Raw genomic sequence first — 24799 nt, 5'->3', positions numbered from 1 at the left:
CTCTACCTCCCGATATATTTTACAATCCCTGAAAAAAAAAACACGAGAACGGCAGCTGTCAATCAACGTTGAACGTTACGTAAAGCCAAACGTAACTTTTCAGGAAAAAAAAAGACTTGAATATAAGACAGCCAAATAATTTCTTCAAATCACCACAACAATCAGACATGAGAAACATTTCTATGAGGAGTATTAATTTTTTAAAGTTTGACCACAGCCCATCTGGAACGACCGGAGATTTTTTGACCTACACTGCAGCCACTTTTCGTGGCAACCTCACTTCGAGGTAGATGACGTCCATTTTTTTTACAGTCTATGGTTTTCACTAAGCAGACTGGTCCGGTTCGTCTCAGTACGGGCGGCACATTTTGTGGCGTTTCCACTGACTTGTCCTGGGACAGATCCCCAAATAACCCAGACAAGCCAACCCGCTTTTTGGGACTCTTTCGTATGGGTGCCAGACTGAACTGATCCGCTCTTGGAAGATGGAGCTACAACACCACAGACCGTTGATTGGTCAAAAGAATCGTCACTTACCCCGTGACAGCGGCTGCATTTCTCCTGGTGGCACACAGACTTCTCTGAAACAAAGCTTGATTGTTCTTTGTATCAAAGAGCTACATGCTAATCACAGAGAGGACGAAATGCTGGATGTCCTCCATCGTTGCTCTTTGTTTACTGTGTCGCCTTTTTCTTCTTCGTTGGATTTATTAGCGGGGTAAACTGTGTCACGTTGCTACTGCGTCACGCTATTGTTTAACAGCTGCAGCTTTCAGCATCCGGCTTACACACCTCCTACCACGAGAGGGCACAGTTTGCTGTGGAAACGCAAACAGGATCAGGCTAAACTGTACCTAACCGTGCCAAACCGTACTGAACTGAACCGGACTGCTCGGTGGAAACGCAGCTTAAAGTTAGATGCTCAATGCAACCAATAGCCAATTCAAAAAGATTCATAAGAAAAAGGAACACTGAAAAATATTTTAAGGTACCTTGATGCAAAATTAAAGAGCTACTTGAAGTAGAAACAACACTTTCTTAAAGTCAACAGTGGGGTACATGGACAAAGGGTAACTTAAAAGAGATACTTTTTGCTAATGGTAGCATAAAAAATACCCTAAGGGTACCGTAAAACAGCACCAAAAGGAAAGCTGAAGGGTATATGACCAAGAAGCAGGGGTATATCAAAACAGAAATCAACTGTACCTTAAAACTTAAATAAGAGGTTTATCCCAATAGCCAGTAAAGGCTTACGTAAAGATCACCTAAATTGTAACAAAATGGCTAACAGATTAAAAAAGGTACCTTGATACAGACTTTATTTCTTGAATCTATAAAAGACACTAAATGCTAAACTTTTTGAAAAACAATACAACTGTTTGAGGTTTGCTAATAATGCTGAAACTTGCAGTAGATGTACGAGGCTGGCCTTTAATTCAACAGAATTTATGAGGAGATAAAACAGCATCATTGATACAGTTTGATCAGTGTTTTTTTACATTTTTACATCACAACTGTTCATTGTTCATGAAAGACCTCCCAAAGCGCTGCTAAAGCCGGTTTACCGAGCCATAATTCTGCACATGCTCGTGGTTTTGTTGCTCTGATTTTCCTGCCAGAAGAAGCAGCCTGTGGAGCTGTCCCTTAAATCACTCTTATTGTATGTTTTTTCTCTTCAAATCTGCAGAGATGCCCACAGGCAGAGATGGCAGACGATAAGTGCTTCGGGAAAATGATGTGTTGTGTTAATTTTATGAGTGTTTCCCTGCTCCAGTCGCTCACTTTCAGGCTCGCTGGCAGCTGACAGCTTGATTAGATTTATCATCCTCAGCACCGAGCCACGCTCTAGAAGTGTGACGAGTGGGAGTTTGTGCCTTCAAGCACCCAGACGTCTGAACATGCTGTCCTAAAACCCAGGCTCAACCACAGAAATCATGTTTATATACAAGTATTTATATGCATACTTGGCTTCCTCAGGCTGCTTTCACATTTTTGCTCTCTGACTGTCATTATTTCCTCACCGCCAAGACCAACCTGGGACAAAAACTAAACTTTTTACCACAGTGTCAACAGGCAGATGGTGAATCTCACATAATATGTTATGTAAATTTATTTAAAGGTCCCATATTGTGCAAAAATCACTTTATTAAGTCTTTTAGTGAAATTTGTGGGTCTTTGTCTTTCCTCCCAGCCCACAAAATGTGATATTTAGTGACAAAACCTGTACTTAGTAGAGCTTGTGAATGTAAAATCCTGACCTAAAACGAGCTGTTTGGATTTTGGGGATTTGCCGACGTCAGTGATTCTCTTTTGTGACCAATCAGGAGCAAGTCTGACCTGATTGGTCCACCGGAGCAGATACCCCCGAACCCCCTCCCCACCCACTCCTCTCCCCGGGAGGAGAATGCCAAAGTTGAAGAGCCATCACTGCTCTGTTTTTGGCTGTAAACAGCCACATAGTTCCATGCACAAGCTTCTCATCTCAGAAGAAGACAGACTAAGTGGCTAGAGTTAATTTATCAAGGAAATGTTCCAGCTACACTCAGTAAAACTGTACATGTGTGTGCTAGTCACTTCACGGCCGACTGCTTTTCCAACTTTGGACAGTACAACAGAGGGCTAACGAATAGACTGGTCCTGAATCCAGACACATTACCAACCATCCTCCAAAAAACCTGGGACCCTGGAAATGTGAGTATTTTAAATGCTGTGTGCTGTGGAGCAGATGTAAGAGCTTTTCCTCAGTGTCCCCCCTGTCTCTGTGTTAGCTTCAGGATGCTAACTTTAGCTGCTGTTAGCCTGTTGTTTTAGCCTGTAATGTTACAGTAAATGGCTACGCTGTTTTCTAAACATTGTGCACTCAGAGCTCGTGGCGCCGCTCTCAGTGACGTGGAAGAGCGGGGCGGTATCAGCGGTGGCTCATTTACATATGAAGGCCACGCCCACTAAATCAGAGCGTTCTGAACAGAGGGGCTATGAGAGCCTGGAAACAATGCTGCTGTGCTTGATTTATTGGCTTTTTGGACCAAAAGATGTTACTACCATTTCATGAAGACATCAATGATCCATATTAAACTGCAGAAAAGGAGCAGAATATGGGAACTTTAAGGTTAATTAGCAATAGAGGGAAAGGTTATTCTGTGATATACTTTGAATTAAAGCAAAAGCGCTGAAAAGTTAAAAAGGTACCTTGAAACGGACATTAATCCTTAAGTCCATAAAAGACACCAAGAGCTAATCTCTTAGAAAACGTTAAAGTTAAGAGTTCATGAAAACGGAATTTTGAGGATAGCTTAGTTACTAAAAAAAAAAATTATTACCACGTAACGGATACCTGTAATTTTTCTGTCAATGCTGTTCAAATGATTTTATCAGTGTTAAGAAAAGATGGGGAATGAGACGGACTACTTTCTGTGGATTGATTTGTGTGTGATCAGGTTGTCTCTGGCTGGTTGTCTCTTATTCACGAAGGATGGCGAGCAAATGTATATTTACACTGTAAGGACGTGGCTAATCTATAGATGTATCTTGTTTCACGGCACTGTCGGTCTCATGTTGGTTTTCCTAAGTGGGCGGGGCCTAATTAAAGAGACAATGCAGTGATTGGCTGAGCTGTTTGTTATGAGTGTGATCACCCACTAACTGTACACTGTGGTCTCTGCTTCATTAAGTCAACAGCTGTAAACAATACTCACCTGTAAACCAGCTCAGTATGAGTTTAAACACCCACAACCCTCAGGGTGAAGTGTGTATAGGTTAAATGTGTGTGTGTGTGTGTGTGTGTGTGTGTGTGTGTGTGTGTGTGTGTGTGGAGTAGCTGTTCCTTCGTGGGGACGAGGGGTTACACGCTGCGTTGTGGCCTGCGGCTGTGGACTCACCAGCTGTGAGATCAGCCCACACTTCCAGCGAACTGATCCCGAGTTCAACCAGTCCACCCACGCTGTGTGTTTGTGTGTGTGTGTGAGTGTGTGTGTGTGTGCGCAGATACACACCACACACATGTAGCGTTGAATACGGAGCATTCAGCCCACACCTCCTGCCTCCTACAGGCTGTAAAATCACACTATTGTTCTGAGCGGGAGCTGATCTGAAGGAGTGGATTTACTCTGCTGACTCAAAGAGTTACTGTACGTTACTGCACGTGACCTTTGACTGTCATCAGTGATGAATCACTCACTTTGGCCTGTTTGAAGACTCCGGCTGTACTGATTATTAGAAATTACTGTGATTCTTTATCGATCAACAGGGGAAATTACCGTTTTAGGGATCTAAACGGTTCTTGGCTCAAAGCCCAGCCCCCAAAGTTCCTGAACTACAAGCAGGAACTTTTCAAGAGAGATCAGCTACCCAGCCCAAGTTGGAACACATTGATATTTAACAAAAATTAATCGTGACATTTTATCATCAATATCTTTTCATCTTTTATTTCTTCTTTTTAATTTGTTCCAACAGATTCTGAGTAAAATGCTTCAGGCTCTCGATTCCTGAAAAACCGTTTTAACCTACAAGTCCAGACAGAATGATCCCAGTGAGTTTTTTCTCTTTCTGCTCTCGCTGCTGTGGTTCTCGCGGGGCCGGACAGCCCAGGCTCTGGGGCTCAGCACTCACAGGAATGTCATTAAGGCGTTTTAATGTTCCTGGTCCATTCGGCCTTTACATTTATGGAATGTAACAACAAAGAGATCTTTGACTGAAACCCAGAGCGTCTGAGGCTCAGGCTCAGCTTTCTGCTGCGGCTCGCTGAGGGAACAGGGAAGGAAAGTATGAGAAAAAAAGAACAAAGAAAGAAAGAAAGAAAGAAAGAAAATGAGTGTTTAAAGAGTGGAATCAGAGTTTTACAGAAGAAAAAGAAAGAATGAGCTGGAAATGAACCAACAGCTCACTGCGCTGGCTTCAGGAGAGAGGAGAGAAGAGTGGGAAAAGGAAGGAATGCAGAAACAAGGAGGATGACGAAGGGGTGAAAAGCTATGGAAGAGAAAAGACCAAGAAAAGAAGAAGGGAAGGAAAAGAAGTAAAGGACAGAAGACAGAAAGAACAAATTATGGGGAAAAAAGGGAAAAAGTAAAGAAGAAAATGAAAGAAAGAGAGGGAAAAAAAGAGAATGAAGGAACAAGAGAAAGAAAAAGGAAGAAACAGATAAAAGGAAGAGGAGAAGAAAAGAAAAAAGGAAAGAAGAAAAATTCTTGAAAGAAAGGAAGGAATCAGGAAGACTAGACAAGAAGGATGGCAGTATGGCAAGAAAAAAAAAGAAAGGAAGATAGGAAAGAAATGGGAATATTAGAAAGGTAGGAAAGAGGGAAGACAACAAGAAGAGTAAAAAGGAAACAAAAGAGGGAAGAGGCGAAACAAGGAAATGAGAATATCAAAAAATGAAGGATGGCAGAAAGGACAGGATTATTGGAAAGAAAGAAGGAAAGAAGGAAAACTAGAAAACAAAGAAGGAGGAAGGAAAGAAATAGGACAAAATCATGAAAGAAATAGAAAGGAAAGGAGTGATAAAGGAAGGAAAGAAAAGTGAATAGATAAAACTTGAATGAGAAGAAAGGAAAGACTGGAGAAGATCAAAAAAGGAGGTCAAATATGAATAAATGAGTAAAAACAGGAACGGAGAGAAGGGAAGAAAGTTTTGAATGAACTTAAAATAAAGTGGAAAGAATGAGAAAAGTTAAACAAGGACAGAGAAACAATTGTGAAGGAGCGGAATGAGAAACAGAGACAGGAAGAGAAGAAAATGAAAGAAGTAAGGACAAATGTGAAGATGAAAGAAGAGGCAAAAAAGGGGGAGGGGGTGTTTAGAGAGGAACAGAGAGATGAGGACAGAAGGAAATGAAAAAACTAAAAAGAACAAAGATCATAAGAAGCAATAAAATAGAACATGAGAGAGAAAAAGGATGTGACAGAGAGAGGAGGAGGAAGGAAAAGGAGAAAATCTTCGTTGTCATCGACCTTATCTCTCGCTGAACGTCTTCCAACATTAACATTTCCTGTGACTCCAGCTGCAGAGAGGTGAAGTGTGCCGTCTCTGCGAGCCCGAGCGGAGGTAAAGTACCTCAGAGCTCATGCAGCGTTTGGCAGACCAGCTCAGACTTCATTACCACATCTTAATGTTTCAGTCTGGAGCTCATTTACTTCCTGTTCCCATTTGTTTCTGTCGTTAGCTGGAGGGGACGCGGCCAAATAAACACTCTGCGTCGCTCTGCTGGCAGGAGTCAGCTGCTCTGAAACTTGGCGTCCTCACCAGATCTCAGACGACAGCGACTGGCGGGCTCCTGATCGAGTCCGTGTTGTTGTTGTTTTGGAGCTGGCTCTGGCTGCTGGAGACGGACTGTGTTTACTGTCGGAGCTGGAAGCTTCCTAAACAGCCACCAGATGAATGTGAACATCTGTACGCAGGCTGCAAAGCACCTGCTGCTCCTCACCGCAGGAGCTGCACCCTCAAAGGGCCACATTTCAAACAGGGAAATTAGTTTGACTTATTTTTGTTCTGTATGTGCAGAAACTTCTGGAGCTGCTCCAGTGGATTGTTGGGAAAAAGGTCGTGTTGGCAGCAGCATGATCCCTGCAGACCCTTAAACGATGCACGCATGAAAAGTTCTTCTTTAATCACTGTCAGCCTCAAAATGTAACGCACTGTTTCTCTCTGCAGTGTCTGGTGTCTCCCAAGAGAGAAATGTTCGTACAAAAACCCAAAACAAATGAATAAGACCCCAAAACTGCAATTTCTTAAATGTCCACTAGAGGCTGGCTCCAAATTGGAGTCGATCCTCATAAATCCCCATGTTAAAATGTTTAACTTTACCATCTATATCCTATCACTTTAACAAATTCTACTGCAAGATGTGTGACTACATCACTGCAAGAACCCTTTAATCCTCTCTTGTTAAAGCTCTTTTTAAACTCATTCTTCGGTGAATGCAAAAAAAAGCAAAACAAAACAAACAAAAAAATGTTAATTGGCTTCTAAAGCAACCAGATTCCATCAACAAATATCAAAAGTTTACCTCAAAGATTCGAGGAGTCACTGGTCCGTCTAAGTTAGTTGAAAATTTACCTGCAGTTTCTCAAGTGTCCACTAGAGGCTGGCTCCAAAAATGGAGTTAATCCTCGTAGATCCCCATATTAAAATGTCTAACTTTACTGTCTAGATGTTGTCACTTAAACAAATTCTACTGCAAAATTTGTGACTATAAGACCACAAGAAACTACTTTTTTCTGTGAACGCAAAAAAAAAAGAAAGAAACAAAACAATACAAATAAATGTAAATTGGCTTCTAAAGCAACAAGATTCTATCAACAAATATAAAACGTTTACCTCGAAGATTCAAAGAGTCACTGGTCTACCAAAGTTAGTTGAAAATCCACCTGCAGTTTCTCAAGTGTCCACTAGAGGCTGGCTCCAAAAGTCAGTCAGTCCTCATAGATTCCTATGTTAAAATGTCTAACTTTACTTTCTATATCCTGTCACTTTGACAAATTCTACTGCAAGATGTGTGACTGTATCAACACAAGAACCTTAAAATTCTCCTTTGTTATAGCTCTTTTTCAACTCCTTTTACCTCAAAGATTCAAGGAGTCACTGGTCTGTCTAAGTTAGTTGTAAATCTACCTGCAGTTTCTCAAATGTCCACTAGAGGCTTGCTTTAAAATGGAGTTAATCCCCATAGATTCCCATGTTAAAATGTCTACCTTTACTGTCTAGATGTTGTCACTTAAACAAATTCTACTGCAAAATTTGTGACTATAAGACCACAAGAAACTTAAAATCTTAATTAGTCAATACTCTTTTTAAACTCATTTTTCTGTGAACGCCAAAAAATCAGAAAAACAAACAAACAAACAAACAACAAAAAACGTAAATTGGCTTCTCAAGCAACAAGATTCTATCAACAAATATCAAATGTTTACCTCGAACATTCTAGGACTCACTGGTCTACCTAAGTTAGTTGAAAATCTACCTGCAGTTCCAAAAGTGAGTCAGTCCTCATAGATTCCTATGTTAAAATGTCTAACTTTACAATCTATATCCTGTTACAAATTCTACCAAAAAATATGTGACTATAACACCACAAGAACCCTAAAATCTTCTTTAGTCAAAGCTCTTTTTAAACTCATTTTTCTGTGGATGCCAAAAAATAAAAACAAAAAAATAATAATAAAAAACAAACAAACAAAAACATAAAATTGGCTTCGAAAGCAAGAAGATTCTATCAAAAAATATTACCAGTTTACCTCAAAGAGTCTAGGACTCACTGGTTTTAGTTGAAAATCTACCTGTAGTTTCTCAAGTGTCCACAAGAGGCTGGCTCCAAAAGTGAGTCAGTCCCCATAGATTCCTATGTTAACATGTCAAACTGTACAGCGAAAATAAACTTATTTAGAGCCTCGTACTAAAACAGTTTTTGGCATGTGGCTTATTTATTTATTCACACACACTGCAGTGTTTTTAATGGCACATCTGTTATAATTTTAACAGTGATTGATTGGTGAGGGAACATACACACATTAATGCAGTATTAAGAAAAAGACTTATTAGGAATTTCCTATAAGTCTAGGTTTGACACTAGTTTCAGTTCTGGACAGATACGAGAAATAATAATAATAATAATAATAATAATACATTTTATTTTTATAGTGTTTTCCAAAAACTCAAAGACACTGTACAATTGTTGCAAATAAAGGAAAAAAAACCAACAAGTCAAACAAAACAAAACAAAACAAAACAAAACAATAGTGCTACCACAAAGTGAGGATGCACACAAAAGCATCACAAATGGTGTTTCTGGGTAAACACCACCCATACCTTTTCTTAGCCTCCACTCACACACACACACACTCACACACACACTCACACACACACAGAGCAGTAAGTGGGAGCTAATCCTCTCTAAACAGTGTGGTGGGAAAGTTTACAGTCTGCAGGGCTGAGGGAGCGGGAAGCAGCTGGAGAGTGTGATGTTACGCACGGTGAAGGAAATCCAGAGAATTAGAGCGGATAAGTGAAGGCCGCAGAGCTCACAGAAATGTGATATAGACGAGAGTCTGCAGATGTCTCAGTCCACGGGGAGAAGTCCTTCACCACCCTCTGAAAAAGGGACTGAGCATCGTGTGATCCCTCAGACACATTCAGATAGATACAGTCAGTGTTAAAGCTCCCAAAACCTAGGGATGGGTACCTTTCACATTTAAAACCATACGGTATCAATTTTCTGTATTTGTTTGTGTTTATGTGGCAAAAAATATCAATTTGTTTAATAAAAAAATGTGTTTGTAAAATACAGAAAGAGAAACAGAACAGCCCTTCTTTAAAACCTCTGGGCCGTGTTTGTGGTGTTAGAGGTTTGTTCATGTAAATATCAGACAAATAATCTGTCTGACTCTAGGTTTGGCTCACTTTTATCGATGTTTAAAAAAACTGAGGCAAGATAAACTGAGGTCAGAGAAATGTATTAATCAATGTAATGTTTAAAAACACACACACACACACACCTCCACACACACGCACAAACACACAGAGCGATGATAGACAGCAGGAACCATTGTGAACTGAAGAAGGAGGAGGGGGGGACGATAATTGCCGAGGCCTCTTTGCCTCTCAACACTTCTCCGCCCACTCCTGTTGAGTCCATCAACACACACACACACACACACACACACACACACACACACACACACACACACACACACACACACACACACACACACACACACACACACACATATTTTTGAACGATCCTTAATGGGTTCAGGTTGTAGAAGGTCTTCTTTGTAATTACACATAGAAAAATTAAAAGTTTTGTTTTCACGTTGAGTGAAAAACACCGAGCCACAATAGATCATGAAAACAGTTGGGGAGATCACGGCTTTTTGCATCCACTTAACATTTTCAGATGAGCAGAAAAGACATTGTCTAATTCAGAAAGGGTTAAATGCTTTAAAAGCTGCACTGCAGGACAAACAGTAACTCTGTGCATAAGGGTTATTTGTCTCATAGCATTCTTAAAGAGTAAAATTTCAGTTAGCAGACGCTTTTGTCCAAAGTGACAACACAAACAAGAATTTGCAGCAACAAAATGCTTCAAGATTTCTGGCCACATGTTCTGTCATCTAGTGCCAGAAAAGTTGAGTTTGTTTATTTATTTTTCCCATCTAAAAGAACGCAGCCACAGCTAACCACAACTAAAAGTCAATGTTAACAACACTGTTGTGTCCGAGTGAGCCTCATTACACATAAAAGCTGACTCAGGAACACTGTTGCTGACAGCTCTTTATTCAAAAAGCTGTTTTTCTATCTGTTACTAAGTAACTTAACAATAAATCCGAAAGTAGGGATGGGTACTTTTCACATTTGACATGATATAGTACTGATACCTGGTACTTGGCATTTGGTACCAGTACTCAACGGTACCAATTTTCGGGACTTTTTGTGTTTATGTGGTGAAAAATATAAATTTGTTTAATAATGAAATATATATATATTTTTCAAATTAACATATTTATTCTTCAATATATAACCTTGCAATGCTGTGTTCATGTCCTGCCTACTTTTCCACTCTCTCACAGTCTTATGGATGCATTTAGGTTCCTAAACATGGTACTTTTGATTTTACATGAATCGGTACCCGGTACTTTTGACAGACTTTGGTCTCTACCTATAAAAGTACCTAATTCGGTCCCCACCCCTATCCAAAATAAATGTGTCATTCTTTTTCTCATTGTCTCTATATCAGCAGATTAAAGTTCAACACTAGAATAAGAATTAGAATAGCCTTTATTCTCCAAGTATCCTCAAGAATAGAAGGAATTTATCTTCGGTTTAAACTGCACTCTCTGTGTATAGTTGTTGTGAATAAGCACTAAATATTACAAAAAAAAAAGAAAAAAAAAGGGCGTAATTATGAAGAAAAAAATGAAATTAAATTAAGGACGTAATACAGAGCAGAACAAAAACATATACATTTTATTATCTCCACCAAGGTGGTTATGTTTTTGGGAGAGTTTGTCTGTTTGTCTGTGAACAACATAATTCAAAAAGTAACAAACAGATCTTGATGAAATTTTCAGGAAATGTTCAAAATGGGATAAGGAAGGAGTGATTACATTTTGAAAGTGATCTGGATCACTGTCTGGATCCAGGTTTCTTTTAAAGGATTCTTTATCATTGTGAGATAGGACTGTTTTCACCATATGTGTATATAACTCCACCATAAATGCTCAGATTGCTTTGCAAAACAATACAAGACAAGGTCACCATAATTTCTGACGGATGTAGAAGTACGATCCAGATCCTAGCAATATTCTGGATACTAAGATCCAGGATATGAAATATGTACTGGGTCATCATCATTTTCAACACTGTCAGGTAACAAATTATCAAACAAACCTGCAACTAACACCAAATTGTAGCAGACAGTCTGCTGAAAGGGAGTATAACATTAAAGTAGGACCAAAGTGTTAGTGACGATCACAATATGCTTGGTGGAGGTCTGAGCTCTCTGAGTGCTTTTCTAGATTAAAATATGATGTCAAGAAATGTGCAATTAGCAAAAGAAAAATGAATCATGATGAGTCGTTACGCTAAAAGTTTGTCTCTACAATACAAAGTAAAACAAGCGCTGCAGAACTTTATGGGTGTTTTGTTGCTAGAGTTTCTGAAGCAAGATTATGGGGCTTGAGACAAAGCAGATGAGGTGGAGAGAATTGTCTGTCTCCATGTGTCTCTATATCCCTCTCTGGCATTTTTAGATTAACAGTTTTCTGGTTTTGGAAACCTGTTGCTATCATCACAGATGCTACATTTTTGCTCAGGCTGTAGCAGCAGGAACTGAACTTTATTCTACACAAGTCACTGAAATGTAAACTAGGAAAAAATGCACCTCGGAGGTAAATGCAGCTGTTCAGCTGCTCCATCTGATCCCCGAGTGAACCAAACGGATCCAGCTGGCAGAGTGATGTCAGTCTGAGATATTCTCCACTCATGTCCAGATTTGTGGACCATGTGGACACGACTCAGGAAACACGTGAAGGGCAAAATGAGTCTCCTCTCTAACATAAGAACTCTCCAACGTTATAAAGACAGAGCGTCGTCCATCACCGGTCTGCTGTCATCGAGTTTTATCTCAGTTTCTTTTCTGAAGTCGATACTGGAGTCCATCTTTCTGCTCGTAGTTAACCCTGTCAGCATTCCTGTCTCTGATCGTCTCCTCTTTCTTCATTTACCTTTCTATGAGCTGGTCACACTTCAGGTTTTTGTCAAGTTTTTTTAAGCTACTTTTGAAATAAATTAAGAAAAAACAGTTTAAATCATTTTTTTTCCAGTGGGTTTACTCACTGAGCTGAAACAACTGACTTTGATAATCTAACTCTATGTCAATGTGCTTAGGCTTTGTGGTCTTTACAGCACAAACACTGCGCAGATTAAAAGCTCAATCTGCAGGTCTAAACCAACACTCACAGTCCAGCAGGTGTTTGAGGTGTCCAGGTTTTCCTCTCTGATCTTCTTACTGACTGATGTTTGTGTTGGAATGTGGGAACAGCGAGGATTAGCCAGGTAATCCTCCACCAGAACTACGCTAAGCCCTCACACCTCTGGACACGGAGCTGGACTCTACGTGTTTCTGGTTCGTGTGTGAGCTGTCGAAGCTTCTTCAGACTTGGAGAAAAGATGTTATAGTTTATGAACTAAATGAATGCACTGTTTGGGAATGCAAATAGTTGATTATCTACCTGTGACTGACTGATTTCTTTCGATCCTCTACAGTGTCTGGAGTTCGGCGAGGGCTCAGTGACCGGGGACATGTGTGAGGATCTGTGTGTGCTCGGTCTGGTGGAGTACAAGCGCTGTCTGTACTACGAGAACGGCAAGAAGGTGATCGAGGCGCGATGGCGAGGAAACCCTGTCATCCTCAAGTCCAAACTGGAGAATTTCTCCTCCTATGAGCCTCTGGGGATTCTGGACTACCAGGTGATTTGTGTCTTAAGGGGGCGCTATAAACGATAAAAACATGAGACCCATATCAAATCAAAGCTTTTGGTGTTTCTGATGGGTGTACCAATTTTTCAGGGAATCTGAGCGTCCCTTGACCCTTAAAAGCAATTTCTTGTTGAGCAAGACGTGCAGATTAGCCTCTTCATTAGCGTAAAGGCTAAAACAATCTTTTCTGCAGAAAGGAGGAAGATTCAGGGCTGATTGAGCATTGTTTATGTTTTCATGTTTTTTTAAACCACATTTTATTAAATTTTAATGTGTAATAATTAAAAAAAATACAAATAACACACACATAACATAGACCCCAGCAATAGCACTAATTTATAACTGTTCTTTATATTAAAAAATTGTATAATAATAAGATAATAATAAAAACATATAGAGACAGGGAGAAAATATTGAAAAAAAAAATTCAACTTCAACAATAATGATATAAAAAGTATCAATGACATAAGAAAATATCAAACAAAAACATGACTGAAAAGGCAGCAGCAATGGCAACTTAAAGACCTTAAGTTATTCCAACTTTCTCATCTTTCAAAAATTCCAAAAAAGATTTCCATACAGACCTGATCAAAATCTTAAGACCAGTTGAAAAATTGCTCGAATTGACCTTTTGCACATTTGGATCTTAAAGGTCCCATATTCTGCTCCTTTTCTGCAGTTTAATATGGATCACTGATGTCTTCATGAAATGGTAGTAACATGTTTTGGTCCAAAAAGCCAATAAATCAAGCACAGCAGCATTGTTTCCAGGCTCTCATAGCCCCTCTGTTCAGAACGCTCTGATTTAGTGGGCGTGGCCTTCATATGTAAATGAGCCACTGCTGATACCGCCCCGCTCTTCCGCATCACTGAGAGCGGCGCCACGAGCTCTGGGTGCACAATGTTAAGAAAACAGTGAAGCTCATTTACCCTAACATTACAGGCTAAAACAACAGGCTAACAGCAGCTAAAGGTAGCATCCTGAAGCTAACACAGAGACAGGGGAGACACTGAGGAAAAGCTCTTCCATCTGCTCCACAGCACACAGCATTTAAAATACTCACATTTCCAGGGTCCCAGGTTTGTTGGAGGATGGTTGGTAATGCGCCTGGATTCAGGACCAGTCTATTGGCTAGCCCTCTGTTGTACTGTCCAAAGTTGGAAAAGCAGTCGGCCGTGAAGTGACTAGCACACACATGCACAGTTTTACTGAGTGTAGCTGGAACATTTCCTTGATAAATGAACTCTAGACACTTAGTTTTGTCTTCTTCTGAGATGGGAAGCTTGAACATGGAACTATGTGGCTGTTTACAGCCAAAAACAGAGCAGTGATGGCTCTTCAACTTTGGCATTTTCCTCCTTGGAGTGGGCGGGGAGGGGGTTTGGGGATATCTGGTCAATCAGGTCAGATTTGCTCCTGATTGGTCAAAAAAGGGAATCGCTGACGTCAGCAAATCCCCAAAATCCAAACAGCTTGTTTTAGGTCAGGATTTTACATTCACAAGCTCTACTAAGTACAGGTTTTGACATTAAATATCACATTTTGTGGGCTGGGAGGAAAGCCGAAGACCCACAAATTTCACCAGAAGACTCAATAAAGTGATTTTTGCACAATATGGGACCTTTAAGAATGTCTCTCCTTAGGCTCTACTTACAGTAAATTTTGTTCTCACTCTAACTTTCTTTCTTTCCTCGAACAGGACACGGCCGAGGATCTCTCCCCCCTGGATGTGGTTTTCTATGCAACGATGGAAGTGAGTCACATCAGACGTTCAGTCGCCTGAAAGCTGACTGATATTCCTCTGATGCCTGCACAGAAACAATAATGCACACTTTCCTCTCCTCTCAGGTGCGTAACTCTCTGGGGTTAGCTGAGGACGACGACGACGAAGAAGGAGGAGGAGGAGGAAGTAACAGCTCTCTGGCCAGGCTGTGGGGGAAGAAGCTGAAAAACAGAGATAAGAGTTACTCCAGAGCAGAGCTGGCCTCGCTCTGGTCTCTGCTGCAGCAGGAGGAGTACACCTTTCTCAGGTGAAAACCAGTCGGGAAACTTTCATGACTCCAGCCGATGTTTGAGTCTAATACCATCCATCACTTTCACCAAATCTAAGTCTGTAGCCATTTTTTCACTGCTTTATTCGACCTTTTAGCGTCTTCATCCTTAGTAAGACACAAAAAGAAAGACTTCAGCCTGTGTTTTTACTCCGAGGGCACAGACGCTCAGGCATCCCAACAGGCCCGAAGCCAAAACTCCACCGAGTCCAAAAATAAAAGCGAGGAAGCGAGGTGACCTGTGCTGCTTATCTCGAGGCCAGGGGACGGAGCTGCCGTGATGGATGGAGTTGGAGTATGAAGAAGGGAGATTTGTGGTGCTTTGGAGGAAATTGGATGTGGGGACGTAAACAACAGAGCGAGGGGGTTTGGGTTGAGGAGGAAGTGACAGGGTACTGGCAGATGGTGGGAAGTCCCAGTACAGCGAGGGTTAAATTTAGACATGGCTCTGCAGACTGGCCTACATAATGTCCCTTATGAGAACACTTTACTGGCTGTTTGGTCCCATGTTGCTCCAGTTTGCAGAATAAGCTGTAGGTCAGTAGATCAGCAACCAGTTGGAAACTGCACTCAAAAATGTAGAAATTGATGTAACGCAATTGGGAGTGACATAATCTGCATGCAAAGTGATGAAAGGGCAACGGCAACAACATCAACCCTCAGGATGAAATTTTCTGGTTGGACCGTAACTCCTGTAATAGATGTGAAAGAAAAAAGACGAGTTTGACAAGAAAAGAAACTAGAAAAGCACTTAGAAAGTGCAACACTTTAGTCCGACTTTAATGTTATACTCCCTTTCAGCAGACTGTCTGCTACAAGTTGGTGTTAGTTGCAGGTTTGTACGATAATTTGTTTCCTGACAGTGTTGAAAATTATGACGACCCAGTGCATCCAGGATCTGGATTGTACTTTAACATCTGTCAGAAATTATGGTGACCTTGTCTTGTGTTGTTTTGCAAAGCAATCCGACCATTTATCGTGGAGTTATATACACATATGGTGAAAACGGCCCTATCTCACAATGATAAAGAATCCTTTAAAAAAAATCCTGGATCCAGACGTTGATCCAGATCACCTCCAAAATTTAATCACGTCTTCCTGATCCCATTTTGAACATTTCCTGAAAATTTCATCAAGATCTGTTTGTTACTTTTTGAGTTTTGTTGCCGTAATTCTTTTCTTTTCTTTCCCTCAGAGTCCTCCAGGACCTCAGCACACACGTAGCAAAGGTCTTGGGTTCCTGTGGTCATTTCTACGCCGTTGAGTACCTCTCAGCCGGTCACGCCTGGGACCAGAACATCTTCTCCCTGGAAGACGTGGCTGTGTCAGGGCTGCAGGGTCAGGGCCAAGCCGGGGCCGGATCAGGAGCCAGGGGGAGATGGACCTCGAGGGAGATGGTGCACCGCATCGCCCTGAGCTTTCTGGACATGGTGTGGCACTTTGACAACGACTTCACGCACAAACTGCACCTGTGTGACATCAAGCCGGAGAACTTTGCCATCCGGAAGGACCTGACGGTGAGTTTTCATCACATTACGATTCACGTTGGAGGTTTGGTGACCTTGGTGGGCCCGTCTGAACATCCTGAATGTTTCCTGAGGATGTAAACAGATTAAAAGCAGAGCAGCAGAAAAGGTAAAAAGCTATTAGAGAAAGCAGAGATTGGCGAGCAGACGGAGGACTACGTGAGGCTTTTCTTGAACAGAATTCTGAAGATGTGACCCTGCTGCTGGGAAAGACAAGGTCATCCTCCATCTACACACACCTACACACATCTACACACATCTACACACACCCATACACACCTTGTGGAAACAGTCTGTCAGGAGCTGCTCCGCTCAGGGAACCACTCACCTGAAAGTCCTCTGATAAGTCAGAACAGGTCGTTTTCTGTATAAATCTTTTTATTAACGATGCACTTATCCAACCTTAGAGTGCAGCTATGGTTTTTGGACTTTATGATGATATTTTAGCTAAAGGAGGAGGAGGGATGATGAGGACAGGGCTGAAAACATTCCTGTTTTTGTTGGTACCATACCCTTACATGGGCAAAACTCGTAAGTTAAATAACTTTGGAAATAATTAGTTCCGAAAAAATTCACTCCTGTACTGTGTGTGTTGTTAAAAAAATGAGTGATTCAGACTGAAACTGTTTTTGTACAAGGCTGTAAACTTGTTTATTTCTGCTGTAAAGTTGGACATTTTAACATGGAGCTCTATGGAGAATGACTCGCTTTTGGGACCAGCCACTAGTGGACACTAGAGGAACTGCAGTTTTTTGGGACTTGAGCATTTTTTGTCTTATTTTGTTGCAGATGTTTCTGTTTTGTTTCTAAATTTGAAATCTTCTTAAGCACTTTCTTCATGTATTAATTTTAAAATTTGGAGGTTTTTTTTCTCGTTATTTTTTTTTCTCAGAAAAGTGTTTTTTTTTTTTGAAATATAATAACAGCTAAAACAAAGAATTTAAATGCTGAATATTGTTTGAACATATTCATTTCTGACTTCAACATGTGTTTGACCCTTAAAAACCCATCAAAGTGCCAGCATTCCCATTTTACAAGTGCTCTATAAATTACCGTAACTCCTCAACTATTTGTGCCTTCAAAAAAATTAAAATGTTCAAGTTTTATGACGATTTCCAAGGATTTACGGTACTGCAAAGGGATTCAAGTACAAAGACATTTAATTCAAATTACAGGTAATTGATGCAAGCTGTTCTCATTTTACAAGTGCTTTCATTACCGTAATTCTTCAATTATTCGTGCAGATGAGCTTTCCGATTGTATCATCACAAAATCTAGGTGGCCTATATCTGTTGAATCCTGGGTCAGTGTTTACTGGATCTTTCCTGGGTCTGCTGTCTGACTCTGAGGAATCAAGTTATCAAAATCTCACGTTTTCTCTTTAAATTCACTTTTGAAAAATAATCAGACTGTGTTTGGAAGCCTGGAGACTGCTGCTGAAAACTTTCTACTGTTTTCATGTAAAGTGTTTTATGATGTTGGCGTTCCTACAGTGAGTTTTTCAGTCCGTTTCAACACTTTAATGGATAAACTTGTTCACGCAGTAAGAACAGTAACAAGCTGTGTTTCACTGACGTTTCTTGGAGCCACAAACTCCATATTTGGCCGCTGTTCTGCTCATTTTTCTGCTCCTTCTCCCATCGGCCTGAGTCAGACGTGAGGTATGAAATATCTGAGACTCAGATGTGATGGTTGGCCGGAGCTGCACTCCGACCTGACGTGGTGCTGAGTTACTGACGTCTGGCTCAGTTTTCTGTGTGATAAAAGTCTCAGACAGAGCTGGGACAAAAACTTTATTTTTCAAGAAGAAAAACTTCTAGATTTCTGTTTGTTTTTTCCTGTGAAACAGTTTCAAAGAGGATTTACTAAACTTTCCAGTATTTAAAACATGGGTATAAAGAAACATTAGCTGGATACTTGAATAAAGGCATGGTTTGTTATCCTATTGCGCAGAATTAAATTTCTTTAAAAAACTAAAATGGTTAAAAAAACAACAAAAAAAACCCCAAAAAACACGGAACCAGTTCAAAGAAGAAAAAATTCACTCTGTATTAACTTTAACACTGTTTTTTTTTTTCAATTCACTTTTTAAAAAACCTTATAAAAATGTTGTTTTTTTTTCACTTTCGTACTAACAAAACATTTTTCAGCCGTTCTTAAGCCATAAAAAAAGAAAAAAAAAAGTCTGAATAAAAAAGATACAAGAATAAAATTTACTTTCATAAAGAACATTTAGATTAAAACAATTAAAACAACACATCAAATCTTATTTTCCCAGGTCACAAATGTGAAATATACTGTTCTCATGAAATGTTTGTAAAAAATATTTTTATTTAAGCTACATTTTAGAAATATTTGCAGATATTAAAAATAAATGTAAAAATAAAAAAAAACATCATTCCCAAAAAGAAATGCTTGCTTTTCAGCTCATCTGTTTATTTATTTCATATTTTTGGTTATTCTATAAACATACAGATTTAAATAACTGAAATTTATTAATAATTCAATAATATATATATATATATATATATATATATATATATATATATATATATATATATATTTTTTTTTTTAATCGAAAAAATAAAAATTAAAGCCTGAACTGTATTATTTTCTTTTTGTTTTGTCTTTTTCAGGTGGTGGCGATAGACGTGGACATGGCGTTCTTCGAGCCGAAGATGAGGGACATCCTGGACCAGAACTGCAGCAGCGACGACGACTGTAACTTCTTCGACTGTTCGTCCAGGTGTAACCTGAACAAACGCAGGTGCAGCCCCCGACGCCGGAACAGCAACCTGCAGGTGAGCCGGAGACGGGCTGCGGATACCTGGAGGCTCGGTGATGATGTGACATGAAACTAGATATGAAAGCACGAAACTTCAGGACACTAAACACATCTTTAGACTCAGAGAGAATTAAAGACTGCTTGACCAAAAATTAAGAGGAGAAAAATATTTCCATTCAGCTCAGAAAGTAAACTGTGAATGATGAATTACTCATTTTAATAAGAAAAGAACAGTCTTAAAATATAAAATAGAATAAATTAAATAGCAGGTAAAAAACTAGAATTTAGATGTTTCACTAAAAAAAGTAGGTTCACACAAGTCCTCTAAAAAAAATTTTTAATGCTGAAAAAAGAAAAAACTCAAACATTTAGTTTACTAGATTTTATGTTTCATTCTACCACATTCTAAAAGTGCTGCAATATTTTTCTCCATATTTCTTGTTTAGTAGTATTTATTTGATATTTTACGCAGGTCGTTCTTTAGGTAAACTGACAGAGTTCAAAGTGAGGCCTTGATGTTCTCAGGCTGCCGTACGTCTGCTTTACTCTGAGACAATGTGTTTGATGAAAGACTGAAATGATGCCTGAATAACCTGTTTACAAAAAAAGGTTAAAAAAAGAGAGAGAGATTTGCAATGGGGTAAAAAAATGTACGTATTTAGTTTCTTTTATGAAAACATTATTTTTATTCCAAGAAACTTCACATACAGATTTTCATACCACTTTTTCGTCTTCTGATATTTTCAATATTTTTCTGGACGTACCTAATAAGACAGTTTTTGATTAAAAAAAACAACAACTTTGATTTCAGATTTCAAAGTGTTGCTGATTTTATTTCTATGTCCCATTTTTATCTAAAAGTTTTTGTTATTTTTTACTTTTCAAAAACTGATTTGCTGCTATTTTTTGGAAAACAAAAAAAAAAGTTTGTCAGAAAATATATTCCTATATTTTGAGCACTTTAAAATTAAAACGAGGTTTAAAAAAAAAAAGAAAAGAAAAGAAAAAAAGGCAAGAAAAGTTTTTGTTATTAGTTTTAACAAAAAACAACATATAAGCATGTAAAAAATGAAAGGACACAAAATTATATCAGTTGAAAGAAAAATAGCTGACCCAATAACTGCTAAATTGAAAGTCTTTGTTTATTAAAATATTCCTATGGAGAAAAAAATATCACATGTGCGATCATTTTAAACCATGAGGCATTATTAATTTTAACAATAATGATATTGATGATTTAAGTTTACTATGATATGCAGGACCAGTTCTTAACCAATAGCAGTCCACCTTTTTTCCAGCATTTGTTTACGGTGAGGTTATTGGTCTAATAATTTGTCACTACCAAAATGGAATAAAAGGATTCTTAAAATAAGGATTAAAAAATCGTTATAATAAATTATGTTGGTTATTCTTAAATGAAGACAGTTTGAAACAAGTTTTAAAAATGACTGTTGACATGTAAATAAATTTAACACAGAGAAGTGATCTCACCAGAAACACCGTTCAAACCAGTAAATCCTGTTACTATAGATTTTAAATTTAACACTTTATGGTACTGTTATTTATCAGCCGACATTAAAAGGAAGGTAAAATGTTGATCATAATGAAAATTTTCACAATAGAGAGAAGATAAATAAAAATACGAAGTGCCGGCCTGCAGATTCGCTGAAAACGTCGGTGTTAACGACCCAAAGGCCAACCTGGGTATCATCACCGTCATCACCGTGACAACAGACTCTCATCACCCTACTGGCTCTGGTATCACGCGTCACATGATACCTGCATTCATCCGAGGAGAGTATGTGTGAATATGAGACGGAGGGAAAATGTTTTCCTGGAGGTGATGACGGGATGTGCGCAAACATCTGATGATGAAGAGGAGGAGGAAGACGCGGACACTAATACCTGTTAAAGAAAATGTAGATCAGTTAGAAGAAATATATGAATATTAATTTAGTCATTGAGTTTTGAGTAAGAAGGAAATGGAAAAGGGAAAATAAGGAAACAGAAAGAGGAGACGAAGGAGACGGGATCGAGTTATGAACAAAGGAGAACAAAGGGAAGACGAGCGACTGGACACAGGACAGAGGGCGCTGATGACACAGCGATGACATGCTGCTGTCCTATTGGTCCATCTGAGACTCACCAGGTGACCTTTGATGACCCCTCACCTGTCAATCAACTCTGAGGAGAAAGAAAGAGTTGTTTGTGAGAGCAAAAACTCAAGTCTCCACTTTATCCCTGACTTTAAAAAGTTAATCATTGGTTTAAAGCTGAGCTGAGACAAAAGATTTTATGTTCAATGTCACAAAAATAATTTTATAATCAGTGCAGTGTCGTCTGAAGTGAGAAAAACATGATTATTTGTGTGTTTGATAAGAAAAGCAGAGTATCGTCTGCATAACGACGGATAGGGGATTTAAGGATTTGCATTTTAGTCTTTGCACATAAGGATAAAGACTTCTTGGCAGTGAATTAAAAGTTTTGAGAAAGTTGTGTCAATGCAAAGTGATGAGAACGTGAGTGTATTTGAAAAGAACAGTAGGGAATCGTCAGCATAATGGCGGATAATGCAAAGATCCCTTTTTCCCTTCACATACCCCCATGTTGACAGTTTTTCCCCCTTTCTTTTAGCATTTTTTAAGTTATTATCTTATAATATTTTTAATATTTTTCCTTTTTCTGGTCTTTTTCTTAAGCTTTTCGCCTCTTCTTTGACTTTTTGACACATTTTTCTTTTTTCCCCAGGTCAACTTTTTTTTTTTCCTGATCTTCTTGAATTCCTGTTGTTTCTGTTCTTTTCTTCTCATTTCTTATTTCAAACCTTTTTTTTATCCTTCAAATTTCTGTTTCTGTTCGTCAGGTGATCTGTGAGAAGATCTTCAGACCCTGGTTTTCACCTACGCTGCTTGGAGCCAAAGCAGGGCTCCCCCTACAGGTGGGATAATACTCTTACACTTCCATCTTTCATCAGAAAACAATGTTACATCTGCAAAACTCCAATCCTTTCCTGTCTGAATGTCTGTACCTGCACAGGTGGAGCTGCAGCGAGCGGTGCAGGAGTGCTCGGAAACAGAAGGAGGTGAAGACGACAAAGAGGATGATGGAGGTGGACGAGGGGAGGCGGATAAAGGCGGAGGCGTCTATCAGCGTCTCCTCAATATCTTAAACCGTCTTCTTCAGGAAGGAGCGGCTTCAGGAGAGGGCGGAGCGGCCTGGGAGGTGAAAGGTCACGTCCACACGGCGCTGAACTTCTGAGGAGGGACAATGGAGACCGTCAGAGACCTTCAAAGAGGACCACAGAGAACAGTGTGTGTCTTGTGGCGTGTTATCCACCAGAAGTTTTTTAAAAGGACAGCGCCTCCTGTGCACAAAGACAGATCTGTGAAAATCTGGGACCATGACACCTTTGGGATAAACTGGATTAGAAATGGAGGATAATTTAGATTCCAGACATTGAATCTGGATATTGAGGACTGGAGCACTGAGCGAGAAAGAGCTCAGCGATGCCTTAAGTGTCTTCTCTTTAGAGGAGCTGATTTTGGATCCAGTGCACATGGATCCTCTTTTATTATTCCTGATTTTACTCTTAGTCTCAGTGAGATTAAAGCCTCATTTTTCTTAAATAGACTGATGTGTGAATGTAGAGTAAAAATAAACCACTAACAGTTGAATTTGTTTTGGATCCAGGGAAGAAGCGTTTAACATTTACATCTTAGGATCTCATCTTAAAGAGGGGGTATCGTGGCTTTTTCTTGGCTTTGTTTTGTCCCTCTGCTGCCCCTGTAGGAGTTTTACATGATTTACAGCTAAAAAAAAATCCCTTCCTCTGATTGGCCAGCCCTCTGGAGGCCTGTTGGGGCAGACCTTGGTGTTTGAGGTCCGCCCCTCTAATGTATCGTGATCCAGATCTTGTGTGATTTCTAGAACAGAGCATTTTGATCAGTTCACTGACAGATTCTGGGATTTCGTCAACATATGAATCAGTAGAGGTTTGAAAATTTGCACACGGAAAGCAGAATACCCCCTCTTTAAAATCCTCAAAAGTTAGACCAAACACAAGCACTCAAATCATTTCATCTCGTTTTGTTGGTGACAATGTCTGACTGCATCATATAGATGCTGTAATTCACTGCTGGTGTAAATAAACAAACTGGCTCTTTCTGGTTTCTTCTGTCAAGTTGAGCTGAATAATAAAATCTGTGATGATGTAAACCAAACAGCTGATGCAGGTTTGTCTTTGAGGTAGGAGCTCAGAGACTCTCAGAAAGATATGCGGTCAGAAACTCCCGAGGGATTTAAGCGATTGTTTTTCTTTCACAGGAATGTGTTTCCTACAGTTTGAAAAGCCAAAAAACGAGGAAACGGGCTTCCCCCTGAGCTGTGATATCAAAACAAAGAGGGGAAAACACTCAGCTGGAGTTTTCCTCTAACAGCTCTGATACAGATCTTTATCCCTCCTCCAGATGTCTGCCCCGGGGATGGTCGGGTTTCTGTTTCTGCAGAAATCCCAGAGAAAGATGAAGAAGACACAACATGTCAGATTTAACCTCACATCCATCTGCAGAGAGAATTCAAAACAGAAGCTGAAGCAGCTTTTTACAAAATACCAACTGGTTTGGATGTGAGGTGAGATGTGAAGTGAAGCCTGGAAATGCGATACAGCCTCAGTGTGAAATGAGTCGACCCTGCGGTGGCCTCAGAGAGGCCTCCTCTGACGCCTGCTCAGGTCGCTCAGGCTAAAATATAAACTCAGAGAAATGTGAGGAAGAGTTTCTGCCCCGCTGTGTCCAAGCAGCACAAGAGACTCCGAGAGAAATCAACAGGACTCTTCTGCTCCCGACTGAGATGTTGATGAAAGCCTCAGATTTTCTTAAAAAGGGGTGAAAACTAATTAACAGGATTCAAAAGAGAAGGCATCCATCCAGGGTTTAACTTTTAGTGACTTTATACGCTGATGATGTTAACGTTTGCTTTATTCTCTGCAGTCTTCAGCCTTTGTTTACAAACTCTTTCCTCTGTTGTCCGTCCAAATGTGAGTTCAGATCAAGAAGCTAAAATCAAACAGCTCACAAAACATGCAGGAAAATAGCAGCTGTCACAGATTTGCACAAACTTTTGAAAAAGTTAAACTTGATCGCAAATGCTTGATCTGTTTGCCAACAAAAACAATAAATCTTTAGAGTTCCTGACTTCCTTGAATGCATCAGAAACCAATGCTAATTTTCAAGAAGCTGCGGTTAGAGTAACATCTGTATTTTTCACGCAAATAGTTGGCACGTTATTTAATTTTTTCCAACCTACTGTTTTTCAATGCAAACCTTTACACCAGCAACATTATTTCACTGGGCGAAATTACGACTTTTATTTTTTCCGAATCAGAATCAGAATGAGAGTCACCTTTATTCGCCAAGTATTTTCAAGAATACAAGGAATTTGACTCTGGTTAAAGCTGCACTCTCTAAG

General features: G+C 39.6%; 2 protein-coding genes across 4 annotated transcripts in view; one reads left to right on the top strand and one right to left on the bottom strand.

Moving 5' to 3' along the window:
* Nucleotides 1–23541, top strand: part of dipk1c (divergent protein kinase domain 1C) — a 50504-nt gene extending 26963 nt beyond the window's left edge. For all 3 annotated transcript variants that reach the window (XM_074693314.1, XM_074693313.1, XM_074693315.1), the window contains 7 exons: nucleotides 12758–12961; nucleotides 14671–14724; nucleotides 14820–15001; nucleotides 16218–16539; nucleotides 19185–19349; nucleotides 22197–22271; nucleotides 22370–23541. In XM_074693314.1, the coding sequence (XP_074549415.1) occupies nucleotides 12758–12961; nucleotides 14671–14724; nucleotides 14820–15001; nucleotides 16218–16539; nucleotides 19185–19349; nucleotides 22197–22271; nucleotides 22370–22591 (1224 nt within the window). In that variant the 3' untranslated portion in view covers nucleotides 22592–23541. The remainder of the gene's footprint in view (nucleotides 1–12757; nucleotides 12962–14670; nucleotides 14725–14819; nucleotides 15002–16217; nucleotides 16540–19184; nucleotides 19350–22196; nucleotides 22272–22369) is intronic.
* cunh18orf63 (chromosome unknown C18orf63 homolog) overlaps nucleotides 22448–24799 on the bottom strand; it is a 41552-nt gene continuing 39200 nt past the window's right edge. Inside the window, exon 14 of the mRNA XM_074693312.1 lies at nucleotides 22448–22587. Within this exon, the coding sequence (XP_074549413.1) occupies nucleotides 22564–22587 (24 nt within the window). The 3' untranslated portion in view covers nucleotides 22448–22563. The remainder of the gene's footprint in view (nucleotides 22588–24799) is intronic.

Source organism: Halichoeres trimaculatus, unplaced genomic scaffold (assembly GCF_033239565.1).
Source record: "Halichoeres trimaculatus isolate MK-OKI-2021-1 unplaced genomic scaffold, fHalTri1.1 fHalTri1_scaffold_18, whole genome shotgun sequence".
In the NCBI taxonomy this organism is placed as follows: Eukaryota; Metazoa; Chordata; class Actinopteri; order Labriformes; family Labridae; genus Halichoeres; species Halichoeres trimaculatus.
This window is presented reverse-complemented; position numbering and strand designations above follow the sequence as displayed.